At 38.2% G+C, this 19,858-nt stretch overlaps 1 protein-coding gene across 4 annotated transcripts; it reads left to right on the forward strand.

Annotated features, from left to right (window-relative positions):
* Positions 1–2,330: 2,330 nt before the first annotated feature.
* Positions 2,331–19,286, forward strand: bag6l (BCL2 associated athanogene 6, like). 4 transcript variants are annotated; one of them, XM_082185504.1, is made up of 25 exons: positions 2,331–2,462; positions 3,009–3,098; positions 3,298–3,415; positions 4,378–4,607; positions 4,738–4,809; positions 5,677–5,799; positions 5,891–6,045; positions 6,387–6,516; positions 6,605–6,811; positions 6,894–7,122; positions 7,352–7,414; positions 8,305–8,612; positions 9,736–9,814; positions 9,892–10,244; positions 11,117–11,399; positions 11,486–11,655; positions 13,332–13,385; positions 13,469–13,571; positions 14,633–14,757; positions 14,852–14,986; positions 15,824–15,892; positions 16,584–16,778; positions 17,007–17,114; positions 17,225–17,371; positions 18,518–19,286. In XM_082185504.1, the coding sequence occupies exons 2-25, from the start codon at positions 3,021–3,023 to the stop codon at positions 18,611–18,613; spliced, it is 3,630 nt and encodes a 1,209-aa protein (XP_082041630.1). In that variant the 5' UTR covers positions 2,331–2,462; positions 3,009–3,020; the 3' UTR covers positions 18,614–19,286. The 4 variants fall into 4 exon arrangements, with proteins under 4 accessions (XP_082041630.1, XP_082041631.1, XP_082041632.1 ...); XM_082185505.1 differs by having other exon boundaries at positions 7,355–7,414; XM_082185506.1 differs by lacking the exon at positions 7,352–7,414.
* Positions 19,287–19,858: the final 572 nt, after the last annotated feature.

Raw genomic sequence — 19,858 nt, forward strand, 5'->3', positions numbered from 1 at the left:
ATTTTCACTAGTGCAATTTCCCAACAAATTGGTACAATTTAAGGCCGCTCTGAGCTTTGTGCCAATCATTTCACCCCTGCTGAAAAATGACTTCAACCAGCCTAAACTGGTTTGTGGTTTTGCAGTAAGGTCAGTCTAGTCTGGGTTTTTGGTGTCCGACCACATAACAATGTATGAATGAAAGGTCATATTATTAATTTTCATTTTAGACAGAACTTAGAGAATTATATTCTGGTAGTGGTGAGACATTGTCATTCACTGTTTTTGTGAAAAAGACTAAAAATAATGATATCCGGATATAACAACAGGGTAAAAGTTACTTAAATATAAAATATTTTATTTGTTGAACAAAATTACTCACAACAGTCAGGGATGAGTAGTCTTTTTTGATGACGTCGTCTTCCCTCAGGTATATTGCATATTCATTGCCTTTTAGGCTGTTGGACTCGTGAATATTAAGTCACCCACAGTGATTTGCTGAAATCAAAACGACAGGTGTGCATTAGCCAATGGCATTAAAACTTGCACTTTAGCGAAGCAAAAGCAACTGGCTGGCAAGGCTTTTCCTTTTTCAAATATTTCCCTCGGTTTGTCACAAAATAAACTTCTTAAATGCAATTATTATTCCTCATTTGTCTCCCCAATAATAATCGTTGAGTGTTTGAGTAAGTAAATGAAAATATATACCAGTAATATCTGCCCTTTCATAAGAGATGCTGATCTCATTTTATGCCTGTGTCAGCAGTGCTGGTTAGTAAATTAGTTAGTTAGTTACTTTAAATCTGGATTACTTGTAATTAGATTATATTAAGTTTTAAAATACTCTTAATCAGACAACAGTTACTTTTTTATTGATTGATTACATATTATTCACACAATGGCAGTAAATCATTCATAATTTATTGATTCTCCCTAATTCTTCTTTGTAATGGCTTAAATTTTCCTTTCTAAAAAAGCATATCGCTTATACATCCAGAAAGTATTCTAGTTTTGTGAAGTTGCACACACAGACCAGTCACTAGTCAGGTGGCTATAATTACATGGAAAATTGAGAGGCCACAAAACATTTGAACATTTCTCCTCTAAGAAGCGTTTTTTCAACATTGCAACATTGCATATTGAATCAACTCCTGATGAACACATTAATTATTATTTGAATTATCCATCGATAAGTCATTTAACCATGCATTACTTTATATGGAAAGCTTTTGTCTTTCAAACTATTTTGTCTATATTAATAATAATAATAAATAATAAACTATATTCATTAACCCTAAGCCGCCCAATTAACTGCTATATATATATATATACAGTACAGGCCAAAAGTTTGGAAACATTACTATTTTTAATGTTTTTGAAAGAAGTTTCTTCTGCGCATCAAGCCTGCATTTATTTGATCAAAAATACAGAAAAAAAAATTAATATTGTGATATATTATTACTATTATGATTGGTTTTCAATTTCAATATACTTTAAAAAATAATTTATTCCTGTGATGCAAAGCTGAATTTTCAGCATCATTACTCCAGTCTTCAGTGTCACATGTGACATCCAGTCTATCACATGATCCTTTAGAAATCATTCTAATATTCTGATTTATTATGAGTGTTGGAAACAGTTCTGCTGCCTAATATATTTGATGAATAAAAGGTTAAAAAGAACTGCATTTATTCAAAATAAAAAAATATTTTCTAATAATATAAATCTTCTTTACTATCACTTTTGATCAATTTAACACATCCTTGCTGAATAAAAGTATTGATTTATTTCAAAAAAAGAAAGAAAAAAATTACTGACCCCAAATTACTGACCAGTAGTGTATATTGTTGTTACAAAAGATTTCTATTTTTTTTTAATTTGCTTCTTTTTTTTATTTTTATGTTTTTACATTTTATTCATCAAAGTATCCTAAAAAAGTATCGCAGGTTATGAAAAAATATTAAGCAGCAGAACTGTTTCCAACTTTGATAATGAATCATCATATTAGAATGATTTCTAAAGACTGGAGTAATGATCCTGAAAATTCAGCTTTGCATCACAGAAATAAATGAAATTTTAAAGTATAATAAATTGAAAACCAATTATTTTAAATTGTAATAATATATCACAATATATTTAAAAAAAAATCTGTATTTTTTATCAAATAAATGCAGGCTTTATGAGCAGAAGAAACTTCTTTCAAAAACATTAAAAATAGTAATGTTTTGGCCTGTACACACAAACCACCTTGTATAATAAACAAACAACAAATAACAACAATTTGATAAACCAGCTATGAACGCAACATTATTTTGAAATCGCATTTTATTTTGGGATTCTGAGAACATGACGTCACTTCCTAGCAAAGCACCGTATTGGGATTAGCTAGCTGTTTAGCTAGCCATGTCCCTATAACCGGTGTGTGGGATAAAATAGCATAAATAACACTTAAGTCGCCGAACTACCACAGTTATCCATTAAAAGTAAGGTGTTTAATCCTTTGCATTTCCTATGCACTGCTGCTATTCATATTTGGTGTTAGTTTTTTCCCTGGAATTATCAACCGATTAACAACTGCTGTTAGCCTGGTAGCCTAACGTTACATATTGTAGCAGTGGTGTTTAGTTTAACAACACCAATAATGGATGACTAGTGTAAAATATGTGTTTTTAATAATAGGTGTGGTAGTTTTTGCTTAACTTATACGCAGTATTAAAATGAAGTACGCCAATGTGGATTGTATTTATTATATGGGTGTTATTTTTCACCCATCTGTATTGATAGCATCTAAGTTGCAGCACTAGTAGCGCCCGACGTTACTATAGAGACACAATGAGAACTGAACCCTCCTATTATATTCAACGATAAATACGTGGTAAAACTAGTAACGTCAGTCAGCTTCTTTGATTTAAATGGGTTCTGATTTTATGACTAGCAGTGTAGATGATGTGTTACATAGCAGTTAATTGGTAATATTAAAGCTTGCGATCATTTTTGGAAACATTCTTCATCCTCTCGTCTTGTTAAAGAAACTTCAAGTCATGGAGGAACCAGGAGCCGTAGAGGTGACCGTGAAAACTCTAGATTCCCAGAGCAGGACGTTCACTGTCAGGGGAGAGGTGTGTGTTCTAGTTTATCAGTCATGAGGAATTCATTTGCGCTATGATTATTTTGTATGAGTAACCCAAATACCTTAGTTCACAAAGTGTCATTGTTGAGTATGAACGAACCAATACTGCTGATAAATACACTTTACATTGATAAATCATTTACGTTGAAGTTCACCATCTGATTGTCACCTCTCTTTCTTTCTCTCAGTGGACAGTGAAGCAGTTTAAAGAGCACATTGCTTCCTCTGTTGAAATCCCGGTGGATAAACAGAGGTTGATTTACCAGGGTAAAGTGCTGCAGGATGAAAGGACACTTGCAGAATACAGTGAGTCACGCCTTGATGTCTGGTTTTGCTCGTTTGCAGTATTTTTCACTGTTTGTATTACTGCGCTTGTCCATTTTTGTTGCGCCACTGCGCCAGTTGGTGGACAGGTGGCTGTTTTTTAATATCGAGTCATTGTATCGTTCACGCAACCGTTTCGTTCCAAACACTGATTCAGTTAGGTAATAATCAGGTGACAGTTTCCCCATACTACTCTTACGGGTTGTATCATATATTTCTATGGCACATTTGACATTTCCATGATCTTGCATTGGTTTAAAGTTGAAATCCCCAATAAGAGTTTTTTTCTTTTTTGAATACCTTTTCCACCCAATTTTCCACAAATGTTTACTTAATCTTCCCAATCTTGAAACCATGAGCACATGCTCTCTCTGCACTGCAAAAAAAGCACTAATGATCTGAAAAAAGTTTCGTGATTATCTGTGTTCCTTCACATGGCTGCTTGTGCTCCAAACATGAATCTCGATTATATTGTTTGTGTTAGTGGTTGCTTATTAAATGCACTTAGTCTGTACAACAGTACAAGCAATACTTTTTGATGTTATAATATAAAAATGTGAACATAATTCAGAATTATGGGAATTAGCCTAATATTAGGAATTTTGCTGTTTTAGCAGTTTTCATAATGTAGAGAGTGTGTTAATGCATGTGATAAAAATAATAAATCAGGAACTAGGTGAGGTTATATAAAACCTGCGTATGACTTTGTTCTCTTAAGGTGTGCTCATGTGAAAGTTCCATAATTATGCTCAAATGTAAAAAGAAACTTCTCGGCTTATAATTTTTGAGCAAAATTATCATGATTATCAGTTTAACCGTTATCGTACAGCCCTAAGACAAAGATCGGTATAGTTTTTATTTAATTTTTTTGTCTGTGTGCGATTTGAATGATAAATAATTTTCTGTGTCAAGCATGTTTCTATCACAGCCTTTCTGTTTTTCAGATGTTGATGGGAAGGTCATTCATCTTGTGGAGCGAGCACCTCCTCAGACCAATCAGTCTGGGGGTGGAGGAGGTGGAGTTTCTGGCTCCTCGGGTGCAACGGATGGGGGATCCACCTCTTCTCAATCCACCACTTTTCCAGGAACTTCACATGACCGTAATGCAAACAACTATGTCATGCTGGGCACTTTTAACCTGCCTGTGAACATCATGGACTCACAGCAAATACAGGTACAGTGCTTTCCTTATGTCAAGAGACACGTGTTTGCAATACATGATCACTTAACCTCAGACATCCAATGTAATATATACATGAGTGATTCTACTATCAAAGAAAATATACATTTCTTCACCCCTCTAGATGTCAATGCAGCAAATGTTGGCTGGTGTTGGAGAAATGGGACGTAATGTTAGAGTAAGCACTAGCACTGGAGTAAGTCATCCTAATTTCACCAATTATACACTGCCCAGCCAAATTTTTTTTTTGCTGTTTGGATTTAAATAGGCAAATGCTTAAGAGTCTATGACTGGATCATTATTGCAGTGATGATTATGTTTCTAGCATGTTATATGTTTGGCAACAGTTCTTCTTTCTAACCCTAATTGATGGATCATGTAGTTTTTAATTTCTGAAGTAGACTTTACAGAATGCTCGACTCCTGCATTGTCAATACAAGATCTTTAAAAAAAAAAAAATGACACCTCTTGATGGAAATAAATGTTGTGATGTTATTTCCATGAAGAGGTGCATTCATTTTTGGTCAATATCTTGTATTGACAATACAGTACAGCACTCTGTAAAGAAGTCTACTCCAGCACATCCCAAAGACTTTCAATGAATTTAAGGTCTGGAGGACTCAGAGGTGCCAATTCATGTGTGAAAATGATTCTTCATGCTCCCTCCCAACCATTCTTTCACAATTTGAGCCTGATGAATCTTGACATTGTTATTCTGGAATATGGCCATGATGTGTCGTCCTACATGGTTGTTTAAGAAATGAAAAGCTACACACTCCATCAATTAGGGTTAGAAGAACTGTTGCCAAACATACAACATGCTAGAAACATAATAATCACAGCAAGAACGGTCCAGTCATAGACTCTATGGCATTTGCCTTTTTAAACCCAAACAGTGAATTTTTTTGCCCGGGCAGTGTATATTTACATAATAATGAACGTTATAAGCAGTGTTTCTGAATGTTTGTTTCAGTAGCACTTGTGCTTTGTGTTGTCGCAGCCTATTGTTTAAAACAAAAGGTTATCTCTGGACACATCTACAGTCATTTATTTCCTCTCACAGAGCAGTGGCTCTGTGGATGTCCATATCAACGTGGACCAATCAGTGCAGAGCGAGCCTAGGATGAGGCTCCAGCTGGCTGAAAGCTTGCTGCGAGAGACTCAGGCTTTAATCCACAGACTTGAGGTACAGAACAAACATTTATATCAAGTAAAACAATCTTATTTGATTTCTTACTTGTACATAAATAATGTTTCAGGATGATGCTTATTTTCAGGGTCAATCAAATCAACCGTCATCTCAGCAGGAGACACCACCTTCTCAGCCATCATCATCATCATTCTCAGCACAACCAATGGACAGCTCCCCACCTCCACCCTCCTCCTCCTCCTCTCCTTCACAGACAGAAGGAGCAACTCATTCTGGACCCAAGTAAGAGAAGTATATTAGGGTCAAAGACAAATAAAGAGTGTTCATGATAAAGAACAGGAAAAAGACATACCAAGCGCTTAATGTACTTGTCGTATTCATGTGGTTTCGAATGTTGCTTAATGTTTTTGTGAAAACAACGATGCATTGATTTCAGGACTCTTTGAATAGAAAGTTCAATAGAAAAGTGTTTATTTGAAATAGAAATCTTTTGTAACATTAATAATGTCTTTACTTTTACTTTTGTCCTTGGTTAATGCATCATTGCTGAATGACAGTATTATACATTTTTTGATTGTGTCAAAGATCACATGTCTCCAATACATTTTTATTTGTCTCAACAGTCACCCAAGCCCTTTAGAGTTGGTGGAGGTTCTTTCAGAGGTGCGAAGGGTGGAGGAGCGCCTTCGTCCTTTCATGGAAAGAACACATTCCATCCTTGGAGCGGCTAGTTCTGCTGACTACAATAACAATGTATGCTATAGATAGTTGTAATGCTACATAATTGACATGTGCTATAAAAATCAGTGTTCATGTTCTGAAAAGCTGTTTTCTCGGACAGACTCAAGAACGTGAGGAAGATCAGCGCACTCTTAATTTGATTGGAGAGTCACTCCATCTCCTTGGCAATACATTGGTGTCTCTGAGTGACCTTCGGTGCAATTTATCTGCTCAGCCTCCCCGCCACTTACATGTGGTGCGACCGATGTCTCACTACACCACCCCCCCTGTCGTGCTGCAGAGTGGACTGCCCCATATTCCCATTCCGGTGAGCTAACCACTATACATTCAAAACTAATTCATACTGTTCATATCAAACAGTCAACCTTGCAAAATATGTCATCTTCCAGGTGAACCTAGGTTCCACTATGACCATGACTTCAAACAGCAGACAGACAAGCGAGGGTCAGGCCCAACCCTCACAGCCCAGCAACCAATCAGAGCCTCAGGGTCAGGCACCTCCTCCTCCACCAAATGGAGCCAGTCAACAGGCAGGTCACGGTCAGGGGACTCCAAGAGTGATCAGAATCACTCACCAAACCATGGAGCCAGTGGTCATGATGCAGATGAACCTGGATGGTATGCCAACAAACCAACCCACATAATCAGACCCCAGTGACTTTAGCACTGTGTTTCAGCCGTGCTGCCCATTCCTGGTCTGCTTCACTTCTAAAGATCCCAAATATTTTTCTTCATCATTCTGATTTTTACGATTTAAAATAGTTGCTTTCAGAAAATGACTTTTTCAGACCTGGAATGGGTGGCTGTAGTGTAACTGCCAGCCACTGATCTGTGCATTTCTGTGCAGCAGATTCAGACAGTGGATCGCAGGGCCAAAGGCAACAGAACCCCAGCGCTGCTGGAGAGACTGGTTAGTTTCCACCTCTCTCTGTAGTCAGTAACCTGCTGTGCCAACATTAACATGTGAAATGTAACATGTTAAAACATGTCATAAGGAATAGTTCACTCAAAAAATTGCATTTTACCATCCTTTGCAGGCCCTCATGTTTTTTAAAACTCATTTCACTTCCTGTCTTCCATGGGACACAAAACAGGAAATATTTCCATAATTTCTAGTGTGCTTGTTGTCCATACAATAAAAGTAAATCTGGACCGGGGGTGATGAGCTTACAAATGAGCTTCATTTGAAGAAGTAAAATCTCTCTGTTATTTTAGTATTATTTATCTGTATTAAATATTACTATTATCTTTGATATCATTTCAGTTTTTATCTTCATTTAAAATGTAATAAAGTAATTGTGTTATGTGCCTTTTTCATTTTTATTATTTTTTGTTTATTTAAATATTCCTATTTAGCTTTGACTTTTTATTTTATTTTTTTATCTTTTGAGTCATTTTAGTGTTTTAAATGTAACTTTATTCCTTTTTTCCAAGGCAACATTTCAAAGGTTTTTTAGGCGTAAGTTTTTGAACTAACATTTATATTTTATCTTTTCAATTAATTAACTCTTTTTAATAGTTTTAGTTAACAACACTGCTCTGGACATTCTTCAAAAGTCCTCCTTTAGTGCTCCATGGAAGAAGGAAAGTCATAGAGGTTTGGAACAACATGAGGGTGAGAAAAGGATGTCAGTTTGAGTGGTGATTAAGCACTATTTGTGCACTGGGATGTAAAGCAGATATTGTTAGTCAGTTGTCTGTAGTCTTGTGTGTAGAATTTCATGAAATGAAATGCAGTTTCATTTGTCAGCATTGTTAATAGTATCTCTTCACTAAATTCTGTGTATCTGTTCTCTAAAGGCACCACGGCGCCAATCCACGTTCCAGGTCTGCCGCCAGAGTTCATGCAGGCCATCATGCATCAGATCTCCCAGCAGGCTGTCGCCATGGCAACTGCAGCCTCTGCTGGACACCAGGGGCAGCAGCAGGGCACTGCTGGCACAAATGCCCAGAGTGGAGAAAGCCAGGTCCCTCCACCACCTCAGGCCAGGGTGGTTATCACACGCCCCTCCTTATCCCCACGCATCCCCCAACCCATGAACACCAGGGGGGCCACCATCAACCTGCGCGCAACAGTGCCTCCCTCAGCAGGACAACAGACTAATCAAGTATGAACCTTTATGCTACATTACAGGGCTCAATTCTAATTATTTTTCTACTGGCCTAGTGGGAACAGTGGTTCAGATTTGTACTTGCCCTTCCAAATTTTTCAATTGGTCCCACTGCAAAAAACAAATAAATAAATCAAATAAAAGAGTCACTGTTTACATTGTTTTTGACCCATGTAACTTTGCATTCTCATAAATAAGATTATGACACCAAAATTTTAGATGCCAGTGAAATTCTCAATTCCAATTTCAATAACATAGCAAAAACTACGAGACCAATTCATATAAATTTCAAAAATTATTAAAGAGAAGGAAGCAGTCACCAATAAATTAAGAACAAATAAACAAATTAGAAGCAACATCACAAAGAAATATAACAAAGGTACAAATGAAATAGTGCTTTAAGTTTTTCGGGTTGGTCTAAACAGTAGTATTCAGGTTTAATTAAATAAAGTAATCAAATGTAAAATAACACTGCATCTTCACTTCACTGCTGCTGTCACTTTAAACTCCAATTCACACCACGCCGACAGTCACCAGATTACAGCACGTCACTTTACAGACATTCTAATTCCAATTCAGCAAAAGACGGCAACAGACTCCGAAAGGGGTAACGCACTGGTCCGAAAAAACTCGGCAAAGTGTCTGTTGCCGTCTCTCAGCGTCTGTCGGTGCAGTGTGAATTGGCCTTAAGACCTAATGCACAGGTCCAATATACTACTATACACATGCATTTTCTTTCTCAACTGTTTATGTTCACTTATGACATAACTGACTGTGTTTATGATGATGCTCATTTTGACATAATTTTGTGGGTGTTTGTCTGTTCAAGTGCAGGAAGACACGAAAGAGAACTCATTTCAGTATTTGCGCACTTGAGTACAAAATTGAATTCACTTTCTTGTCTTGACCTCGAATGGTTTAAAATTGGTTGAATGTTTAAATTGGCATGACTTAAAAACACGTGTAAACTTTTTGTGCTCAATCGGGCCAGTGACAATTCAGTCATGAGCGTCTTTCACGCTGACCAAGGGCCATCAGGCAGTCTTTATTGTCGAGCCCTGCATTATTGTATTTTGGAGACATGTAAAACTCATAGTTCCATTTTCATTCCTCAATCAAGGGCAATCCTATGATGTCCTCTCCTCTCACGCAGATGGTCAGTGGTTTGGTTGGGCAGCTTTTGATGCCATTGCACACAGGTAAGTTGTCCTTACCTATTCAGTTCCTGTGTTAAGCAACACCAAGCTTATAAACATATTATGTTTTCCATTGTCAGGGGACCAGACATCCTCTACCTCATCCTCCCAGTCTTTCTCTTTCTCTACTTCCGCATCTACCTCTTCTTCGTCCTCTTCTTCCTCCTCTTCCTCCTCCTCTTTCTCTTCTTCCACTGCTCCTCCAACCTCTGCCAACACGTCCGGTCAGACGTCCACCCATACCACCAGCACTGCGACTGTGGGTCAGTCCCAAGAGGGCAACCCAGGAGATAACCTAGCTCAGCTTCTGGGCTCTCTCCTGGGAGGAGTTGCGGGAGTTGGTGGAGGGGTGTCTGGAGGTGCTGCTCCCTCCATTACAGTGACTATTCCAGGTGTCCCTACGTTTATCCAAGGCTTGTCTGAGTTCATTCAGGTTGGTATTTTTATATATGCAAATAGTGTATATAGCATTTTTCAATGATTGGCATCGGCTGATAAGTTTTTCTGTTTGCCCGATGTGATGGCAGCGGGATTTTTTTTACAACGCATCAATTAAACAAAGAAATGTTTTTGAATATCTAATAAACATTTAGTTTTGCAAACTTTTGAGATCCAGTTGTGAGATCTTCTGAAGTGTGCAATTTTAGACTGCTTAAAAATGTGTGAACTCTGCGTAATGGTCGGTCTGTGTGAATTGTATACAAAGAGGAGAGTTTAGCTGTCTCTGAACACACATGATCGACAAACTTTAAATCCTTGATTCAAACTATGCTGTGCTATATCCATTTGGCCGCTATGTTGTATTCATGTCAAATTCGCTGTGTGCTGTCAGTAAAATTAGTCTTTATTTGAAAAAATAGGATTCCCAGTGCAACATAGACTTAACAGATTATTGAGTACAGTGTTGGTTACAGTGTTTACTTCCTTTTTACTCATTTGTATTTTATTTATTTGTGTAAAATACTATAATAGGATTACAGAATCAATAATTTGCCATTTAAGGCATAAGTGTTTATTTTATAGATTTAAAATGTTCAGATTTCAAGTTCAAATGGTTTTTTTTATATAATTTTCAAATGATTTAGTAAATATGTAAAATAAATATAAATTTCATTTCAGAAATTGTTATGCATATGTTTTTACTATCTTTAAATTAAATATTGTATATCTGCTTAATATCAGCCATCTGCCACCCTGCACTTTAAGATATCGGCCATCAAAAAAAAAATCTCTTATCGGTTGATCACGAGTGCTTTTCTCTGTGTTACCAAATGTGTCCAATTGAATGCCCTGTTTTCTTTCCAGTCTGGTCAGCCTGTGTTTCCTCCACCAAACCAGCAGCCTCCACCCTCACAAGCCACACCCCCTGCCCCTTCAGGAGCCGCCCCCACTACTGCCCCTCAGCCTCCCAGTGGAGGTGGAGAGACCCTCAGCCCCGAGCTTTTCACTGGTATCGTGCAGGGTGTCCTGTCCACCATGATGGGCTCTCTGGGGGCTGGCCAAGGCAACACTGAGAGCATCGCCCAGTTTATCCAGAGACTTTCCCAGACCAGCAACCTCTTCACGCCTGGAGCTGGAGATGCAGTGGGTAAGGGCTTCTGTGTTTCTGTAGTGCAACTCAAAGGACAGCACAATGCCACAATTTATGACTCACTGTCTGTGTTGGTTTGGTAGGGTTTTTTGGAGATCTGCTGTCTCTGGTTTGTCAGAGTTTCTCAATGGTGGACATGGTTCTGCTGCTGCATGGTAATCCTCAGCCTCTGAGCCGCATCCAGCCCCAACTCACAGCCTTCTTCACTGAGCACTATCTGCAGGGCCGAGAGCCCAATGATGCCAACATAGCTGTGAGTCTGAGCTCACGGCGCTTTCATACATCAGTTCTACATGATCTCCTCATATACTGTCAGATATGTTCAGTGTGGTACAAACTTTTAGCGGTATTTACCTAAAGCCGACTCCCAAATCAATTTAGCACTCCAGTCACGAGTGAATTAGTTTTTTTATATAGTAATTTATACAATAGATTGCTTTAAAGCTATGTCACTTTCAATTATAATTACAGTTTAAGTTTCTACTATGAAGCAGCTCTCCAGTGTGTTCATGTTTTCACTTATTACGTAATCGCCATGGACCAATGGTAGTTTGAAGTTTTTTTTTTTTACCAGCTGGAGCAAACTTTTCTGGAAAGTTTGCTTTTGGCAAGCTGTTTCAAACTACTGTCATCTTTTATCTCAAATTCTTAAGTTCGACTTGAAGTTGCGCTGCGCAGACCGATTGGTCTATGATATCAAAGTATTGCGAGAATAATTAGATAGCAGACGGCTCTGTATGCTTTAAAATCGCTCTTGGGATATTTTGATGTCATACGGTCTGTGCAGCGCCACATTCATTGAGTAACGAAACACCAGTGTGTTGCTCGGAGATGCACAACAGTTCTGCTGTGGCTTTGTTTTTAACTTTTTTCATTGCTTTCTAATGGCTCTTTTCCACTGCACGGTACGGCTCGGTTCGGTACGGCACGCTTTGGCGCTTTTCCACTGCATGGTACGGTACGGCTCGGTTCAGTACGGCTCACTTATGACGCATTTCCACTGCATGGTACGGTACGGCTCGCTTCGGCTCGCTTTAAATGGTACCACCTCAGTTGAGGTTCCAAGCGTACCGTACCGATACTAAAATGTGACGTGAAAACACTGCAATCACTGATTGGTCAGACAGATCATCACTAGGCTACCAGCGTCATTGTATTTACAACACTAAACCCGCTAGATTTAAATAGCCAGTAGACAACAGCCAACACTGTAGCGCCTGTTTTAAAAGTATTTGCTTCAAAAAAAGAGAATAAACTTAAAACAAATAAATGGCTGAATCGTGGTCAGTGTACGAGGTGCAGACGTTCCTCTCGTTGGTTGCCGAGGAGCGGATGGGGAAACACGGAATGAAAAATTCGCATTTAATATGATGATGTCATGGCAGTAGAGACGGCAACTATAACGATCAGTCCCACCCACTTTGAAGCGGTACTAACTGCAGTGGAAAAGCAACCGAGCTAAAGCGAACCGAACCGTACCGAGCCGAGTCGTACCACGCAGTGGCGAAGCGAGCCGAACCGTTCCGTGCCGAGTCGAACCGTACCGAGCCGAACCGAGCCGTACCATGCAGTGGAAAAGCGCCATAATAGGCTACATCACAGTGAATGTGTGCACTCTCAAGTGAGTGACAGTCTGTAATGTCAGGTTGCACATTGTTAAAACAATAATTATGATTTTATCCTTGACGATACATATCGCACACCCCTAAAGGGGACATTTTTTAGTCATGATGCAAACAAATCATTCACACAGTGTTTTGATCCACTGATTCATTGAATTGGACACTTCGAAAGAACTGATCCGTAAAAATGAATACAGTTTCTTAACAGTATCACAAACAGAGTAAAACTGATCTTTACACTTATAAAACAACACTTTCCCATTGAATGAATGTTGCAAAGGCTGATGGTATTGTTTCTGTTATTTAGAGTGCTTCTGAGGATCTGATCAATGGACTGGAGGAGTACATTGCAGAGAGTTTTGTAAGTCTTGTTTGCTGATTTATCCTGTAACATTTTGTTCATCAGACACTAACTGATTGTCCCTGTGCCTTATTTGTTTCAAGTCCACTGTGACTGTTCGAGAGAGGGTGGACATCATCCAAACCAACATGTCCTTCCTGAGACAACAGTTCACTCGCATGGCTACTCACGTTCTGCGCTGTACAGGTGACCACCACACTATCCACACAAACACAGACCCAAAAACTGCTCTCACCCTAACATTCAAATTCCACTTCACAAACAATGTTTTTGAAACTTTCTCATCAGTGTTTAGTATTATTTATAAACAATTATAGTATTTATAAAAAAAAAAATTAGCATTTATTTTGACTTTTTATGTCTTCATCAATTAATTTTACTATTGATGTGCTTTTTCCATTTTTTTTTATTAGTTTTCCCTTGATCTGTTGACATATAAGAGGTCATTGTACAATACAAATATCCTGTAAGTTTCAGAACTCAAAACTTCCTCCCCTTAAACAGTTTTTATTGAAACCAAGCTCCCAAAATGACTCGTTTAAAATTTTGTCTCAATGTCATAGTGCCACGTGCCATGTTTTACCAATTGTCACTATTGCTTTGTCTGTTAGCCTTAAGATCGTTTGACGTACTCAAAATGATGAACAATGAATATAAGAACGATAGTGCATTCATTCATAATTTGTTTACATGAAGCACCACAAGTTACCCTGTCAGCTATAACATCGGTAACTTCAAGCACTTAAACTTTATTTGCCACAACCAAGACATACATATAAATGTTTTACAGTTGCCAAATGTTTCAACTTTGTAAAAAGATAAATGCCTTTCTGGGGCATCTTCATTTTAACACTAATATAATGCAATCAAATACAATACTACCTCAAAAACACATAAGGAATATATATAAATGAAGATGACTAATGACCATGATGTCACAGACCGGAGTATCATTGGTATTTGAGGTGTAGGTTTGTCCGCTGATTGGAATCAGGCTCTGGCTCAAACATTTATGGCAAACATCATTACAAATTATTTTAATATGTAAAACTGTTACCCAATCAAAGCAGTGGGCGTGTACTTCAAAGCAACCCTTCATGACGCCTTGCATTTATTTTTGTTATAGTTTTAGTAATTTTAGCCAAGTTTTTCCAAGTAATACTTTTATTTCAGCTTTATTTTAAATTAACAAAAATGATTTGTAATAGTTTTGGTTAACAACAACACTGTTTCTAATGTGTTTCCAGATAACACGTTTGGCCAGCGCTTGCTGTACCTGTGCACTCAGGGTCTGTTTGAATGTTTGGCCCTCAATCTGTTCTGCTTAAGAGGAGAGCAAAGAGCTTTAACCACTGTCATCAACCACCGAATTGTAAGATCCATTGATTCATCCACATGCAGATGGTTTGGTGTTGCATAAAATGCATATCTTTTGATGCGTTCATGTTTTGTTCCTTGCTCATCAGAGGAGAATGTCAGCAGAAGTGAACCCCAGTCTGGTGAACTGGTTGACCAGTATGATGACCATGAGGCTGCATGTGATTTTAGAGCACAACCCAATCACTGAGGACCAGATCCAGAATTATGTCATCTATACACAGGTCCTTAATTTAGATCATGTGTGTCCAATTCTCCTCCTGGAGGGCCAACGTCCTGCAAATTTGAGCTCCAACCCACTTGCCTGAAAATTTCTAGGCTGTGTCAGAAATCGCCCCCTTTACCCTCAATCACTATTCCCAACATTACTCCACTAATATAGTCCTTTTGAAGAAGTGAATGAAAACGAGTGAGCGAATTCAGATACAGTGCGCCGGAAGGGCTGCCACTTTTGCATAGTTTGTGCTTGCTGTTTAATAATCATTTGAAACTTAGCAAACTGTCAGCTCCAGTAGTATTGAAAAGATTTATTAAACTCTGTCATGGAAACTAGCATGTATAAACGTTAATTAAGCAATTAAAAATAAATTTATATCTGTATGATATTACACTGTACCCACATTGGACCAGTGTCTTTGAAAATGGATGGATGAATGGCTGCGGGCGTCATCTTCTGGTGAGATGCGGGAATTCATTCAGCATGACTATCAATCCATGTATTCTCAATCCATGTAGTGCACATCAGTTGTACCCTTGTTATTGCGGTGCATTATGGGATTAATTGAGTGCACTCAATAACGTCCAATATGGTTTCAGACACCACTACAAATGGCTGTCCCCTCAAATAGTGACCGACACATTTCAGATTTCAGACACAGCCCTTGATTAGCTGATTCAGGTGTTTTTAGTTCATGTTGGAGCTGAACTCTGCTGGATAGTGGCCCTCCAGGAACAGGTTTGGACATCTCTGATTTCGATTCACACCCTCATCAGGATTCACTCCCAAACTGAGCCACAGAATACAGAACTGAATATGCTTCTGTTATCTTTTTCATGTACAGAGCGAGTCGTCTCAGAGAACAGAGTCAGATGCTCAAGCAAGCCACCAGTCAGATGACATGAGTATTGAGGTATGTTTCATCAGAAGGAGAGTAAAGGCTGATTTATACCTCTGTGTCAGACCTACGCCGGAGCCTCTACGCTGTAGGCAATGCGTTGGTTTTAATTTATACTTCTGCGTCGTTGTCAGCATTGACGCGCAATTACACATGGAGAGGGAGTATGTGAAACCTGAGGGAGCGGTTCTAGCTGACCAATCACAGCGCTTGTGTCCACGTAGAATTGACGCGTTGTTACATTTTCGGAGAGGTGCACGTGATGGTACGCCGAAGGGTGCTCGCGCTAAACACAGCCTACGACATAGCTACGGCGGGAGTTCAAAGCAGAAGTATACATTTTTATTTAAAAATTAAATGCATTTTTATTTTATTTATTATTTGTAAATGAGCTGAGTGCAACATATGAAAATATATGCAACTTTATATACACACTTAATTATATACACTATATTACTTTATTGTAATAAAAAAAAGTTTGAAATCAGTAAGATTTTGTGTGTAAGAATTTTTTTTTTTCAGCAAGAACACAAATAGACTAAAGGTGACAGTAAATGCATTTATAATGTTACAAAAGATGTCAATTTTGGTGTTTCCACAAAAAAATTAACTAGCAAAACTGATTTACACATTGATAATACATCTGGGTGTGGGTCTGCACTATTATCTGTATGTTGTGATAGTAATATGTAATTATATATTCCAGATGGAAGAGGGTCTGTCTCCTGCTCCTGCCACCACTGCAGAGGAAGTCATGGCATCCTCAGGAGACACTGCTGATGGTGATGAACCACCCGGCAGGCCATCGTTAGAAGAGTTGCGAGGAGCGGTAGCCATGGCGACCGCAGACAGGGAGGAGTCAACTGGAGAGGCGGAGCCATGGGCAGCAACTGTTCCACCCGTGAGACTCAATTGTCTACTGTATCTATTGATTCAGTGTATCTGCTAAAAGTTTGTTGTACACTAAATGACCTCAAAGATAACAGAGATAGAACAGGAATACACTGATATCAAAATTCTGGCTAATACCAATAATTATTTTAATAATCATGACTCTATTTTGTTTATTTGTTTATTATCCCTAGTCTATAAGTAATAATGAAAATGTTTGTATATTTGTGTTAATCAGGAGTGGGTACCCATCATAAGACATGACATGTTGACGCAGAGAAAGATGAAAGCACAGCCTCCTCTGTCTGATGCTTATTTTCACGGGATGCCAGCCAAGAGGAGGAAGGTCTGTGCACCAACTACATTCACTACAATAGTGAGTGAATGAATGAACAATTCATTGAAACTACATTTCACTGACCAGATATCCTTCCTTTGCATTCATGTGGCTCACAGACCGCACAGGGAGAGGGACCTCACCTCTCTTTAGCTGAAGCCGTGAGTCGAGCTGCCAGGACAGCAGGGGTACGACCTGTTACTGCCCCAGACAGCCTACAGGGGGAGCTGGAGGCACCAGAGCTGCAGGAAGCATACACACAACAAGTAAGAAACTAAACCCACACCTAATCCATCCTCAGAACATTGTAGTATTTATTCATATTTTGAATTAGCTTTTATTTTTATAGTTTCATTTCCATTTTAGTTATTTTTTTTATTTTTTATTTTTTTATTTGTATTTAGAATTTATTTATTGTTATAGTTTTAGTCTTAGGACTGAATTTTTTTCCATCCCACTCCTGTGAGTTTCATCTTATTCCCATAGAATTTTCATATCCACCCTCTCTCAATTTAGGTCCCGTTCCCACAATTCCACATTATTAGTTCAGGATATTAAAGTGCCCCTTTTATGCCATTTTAAAGGTTCCTAATTTTGTTTTGTGGGTCTCTTACAATAGATGCATCAAAGGTCAAAAATACTTTATTTTCTCATAATATTCATTGCAGCATCACCTCTTTTCTCACAGTGTCTGAAACGGTTTGATAAAGGACTCAGTCTTTCTCCTTTCTGAGATCATACTCTGCTTTGATTGGTCAGATGGCCCAGTCTGTTGTGATTGGTCTACTGCTAACAGTGTATGTCGGAAACGAAACGTCCATCTGAATTTCAGCTCCGGATGCTTCCTCAGCACTTGTATACACAGTGATATGAACAGTAATTGTCCTCATAATTTCCTCGTACATGCAAAGTTGATTTGCTCTTGCAGCGCAGAAAACTGGCATTTTCTCGACATGTCGACAACACAAACCAAACTCTTCCAGGCCTCAGCTACAACTACAGTGTTTGAGGGCGGGTCAAAGTAGATGTTGTTCGCGGGCAGCCAATAAAGACCACAGGCTGGCATTATGCAGATTTGTTAGAAACCTTACATAGGTTGTTAACGGGAAGTGAGACTGGAATTACTGACGTCTCTTTTCAGGCAGTTTAGAATCTGTTCTTTCTTTTGTGAGACAGTAACTCAATTTATTGGGCACTTCTTTGAAACTTTACAGACCTTTTACATTAACAAACGTTGATATAACTCACTACATAGATCGAATCTGAAAAAAAGCATAATGTGGCATTTTAAAGCTACAAATCTTGCAGTCTGTCAGATCTTACGGGAAAGCAGACCATGCAGATTCATTGTGATCTTGCTCTCTGAATGTCTTTAAACCTTTAAAACCCTTTTCATCCTAATTGTCTTCCAGGTGAAGAGTGATATAAAGAAAAGACTGAGTGATGATCCAGACTACAACCACCAGCGCTTTCCCAACACCCACAGAGCTTTTTCTGAAGACTGTTAAACCGACAGCTCCGTCTACTCATCTATCTTGTCATCTGTCAAGCTCACAGTCATGACCATAACGTCTCGAATGGAACAGCCAATAGCGTCATGCCTTGAGGGAACCCAGTTGTTTTGAAATCGGTAACTGACACATAACTCAGATGTCTGCCATAGTCAAATGTGTGGATAGTGACTAAATATAGAGCCGGTGAACTATACCGGCCATAGAGGCAGAAGAAACTAGTCTTTCTTCCGTCTACATGGCGTCCATCTTATAGTCTTTGTAGATGTCACCAGTCATCACAGTCAGTTTCACACTGACGGGATTCATGGATGTCCATTGTATATTAGCTGTACATTGTTGTACTAAGTTGTTTTAATATTGACAATAATAGCAGTTGTATTAGACACATTTACATGAAGAAAACCTAATTCATTCCAGCTTGACCTGCTCAATGTGTAGATAAAGAGGATGCCAAGATGAATGTTTACAAGGTGCAGACATGTTGATCATGATTAGATGTACAGCACTGCACATTCGTCACTGAGGACTGGAAGTGTTTTAGTCATAGTGATGACATAGAGCTGTTACTTGTTATTATTTTTTGCATGCCAAAAACATCATGTTGTCCATGAATGTGGCTGTTATGAATAAAACGATCCAATTCTAGAATTACTTCTAGTTTTAAAAACAGCTGTGTCTGCCTCCATGTTTGGTCACTAATATTAAAGAAACACCTTTTTGTTATGGTTTAGTTTTTAAAACAAACATAATGACTTTCAAGTGGTTTCTAGGTAGCGTTGCATTATCTTTTAAAGATGTAAAATTGTGGGATAATTTGGAGGGAGACTGTTTTGTCGATTTTTGCATATATTATATTGTTTCATCTAGCTGAAACATTAAACTCTGATAAAAAGAAAAAATTAACAAACAAATGTTTTTCTTTAATTTATGGGAAACATAAGTTAATCGATAACTACAAACCAACATTTGGTCCCTACTGAACAACAACTTAATCTAGGCTTAATTTGTAACCCTGTTACTACCCATATTAAATTAATTTTCTAGCAATAAATGTACCATCAAAATCAAGAGATTTAAACTGTATAAAAAAAAAATTTACACAAAATAATTAGTTCAAAAGTTTAAGGTGGGTATAGTTAATGTTTTTATGTTCTTGTAAGAAGTTTCTAATATGCTCATCAAGACGACATTTATTTCAACAAAAATATTTTGTAAAATAGTAATATTATTTTATTATAC

This window comes from Leuciscus leuciscus (genome assembly GCF_965113295.1).
Source record: "Leuciscus leuciscus genome assembly, chromosome: 12".
Taxonomy (NCBI): domain Eukaryota; kingdom Metazoa; phylum Chordata; class Actinopteri; order Cypriniformes; family Leuciscidae; genus Leuciscus; species Leuciscus leuciscus.

What these genes read in the sequence shown, in the direction of transcription:
- bag6l (XM_082185504.1), top strand. Translation starts at nt 3,021, where the DNA reads ATGGAGGAACCAGGAGCCGTAGAGGTGACCGTGAAAACTCTAGATTCC. An exon ending in CGTTCACTGTCAGGGGAGAG is followed by an intron (nt 3,099 to 3,297) that starts GTGTGTGTTCTA and finishes TCTTTCTCTCAG; the next exon opens with TGGACAGTGAAGCAGTTTAA. An exon ending in CAGATGACATGAGTATTGAG is followed by an intron (nt 15,893 to 16,583) that starts GTATGTTTCATC and finishes TATATATTCCAG; the next exon opens with ATGGAAGAGGGTCTGTCTCC.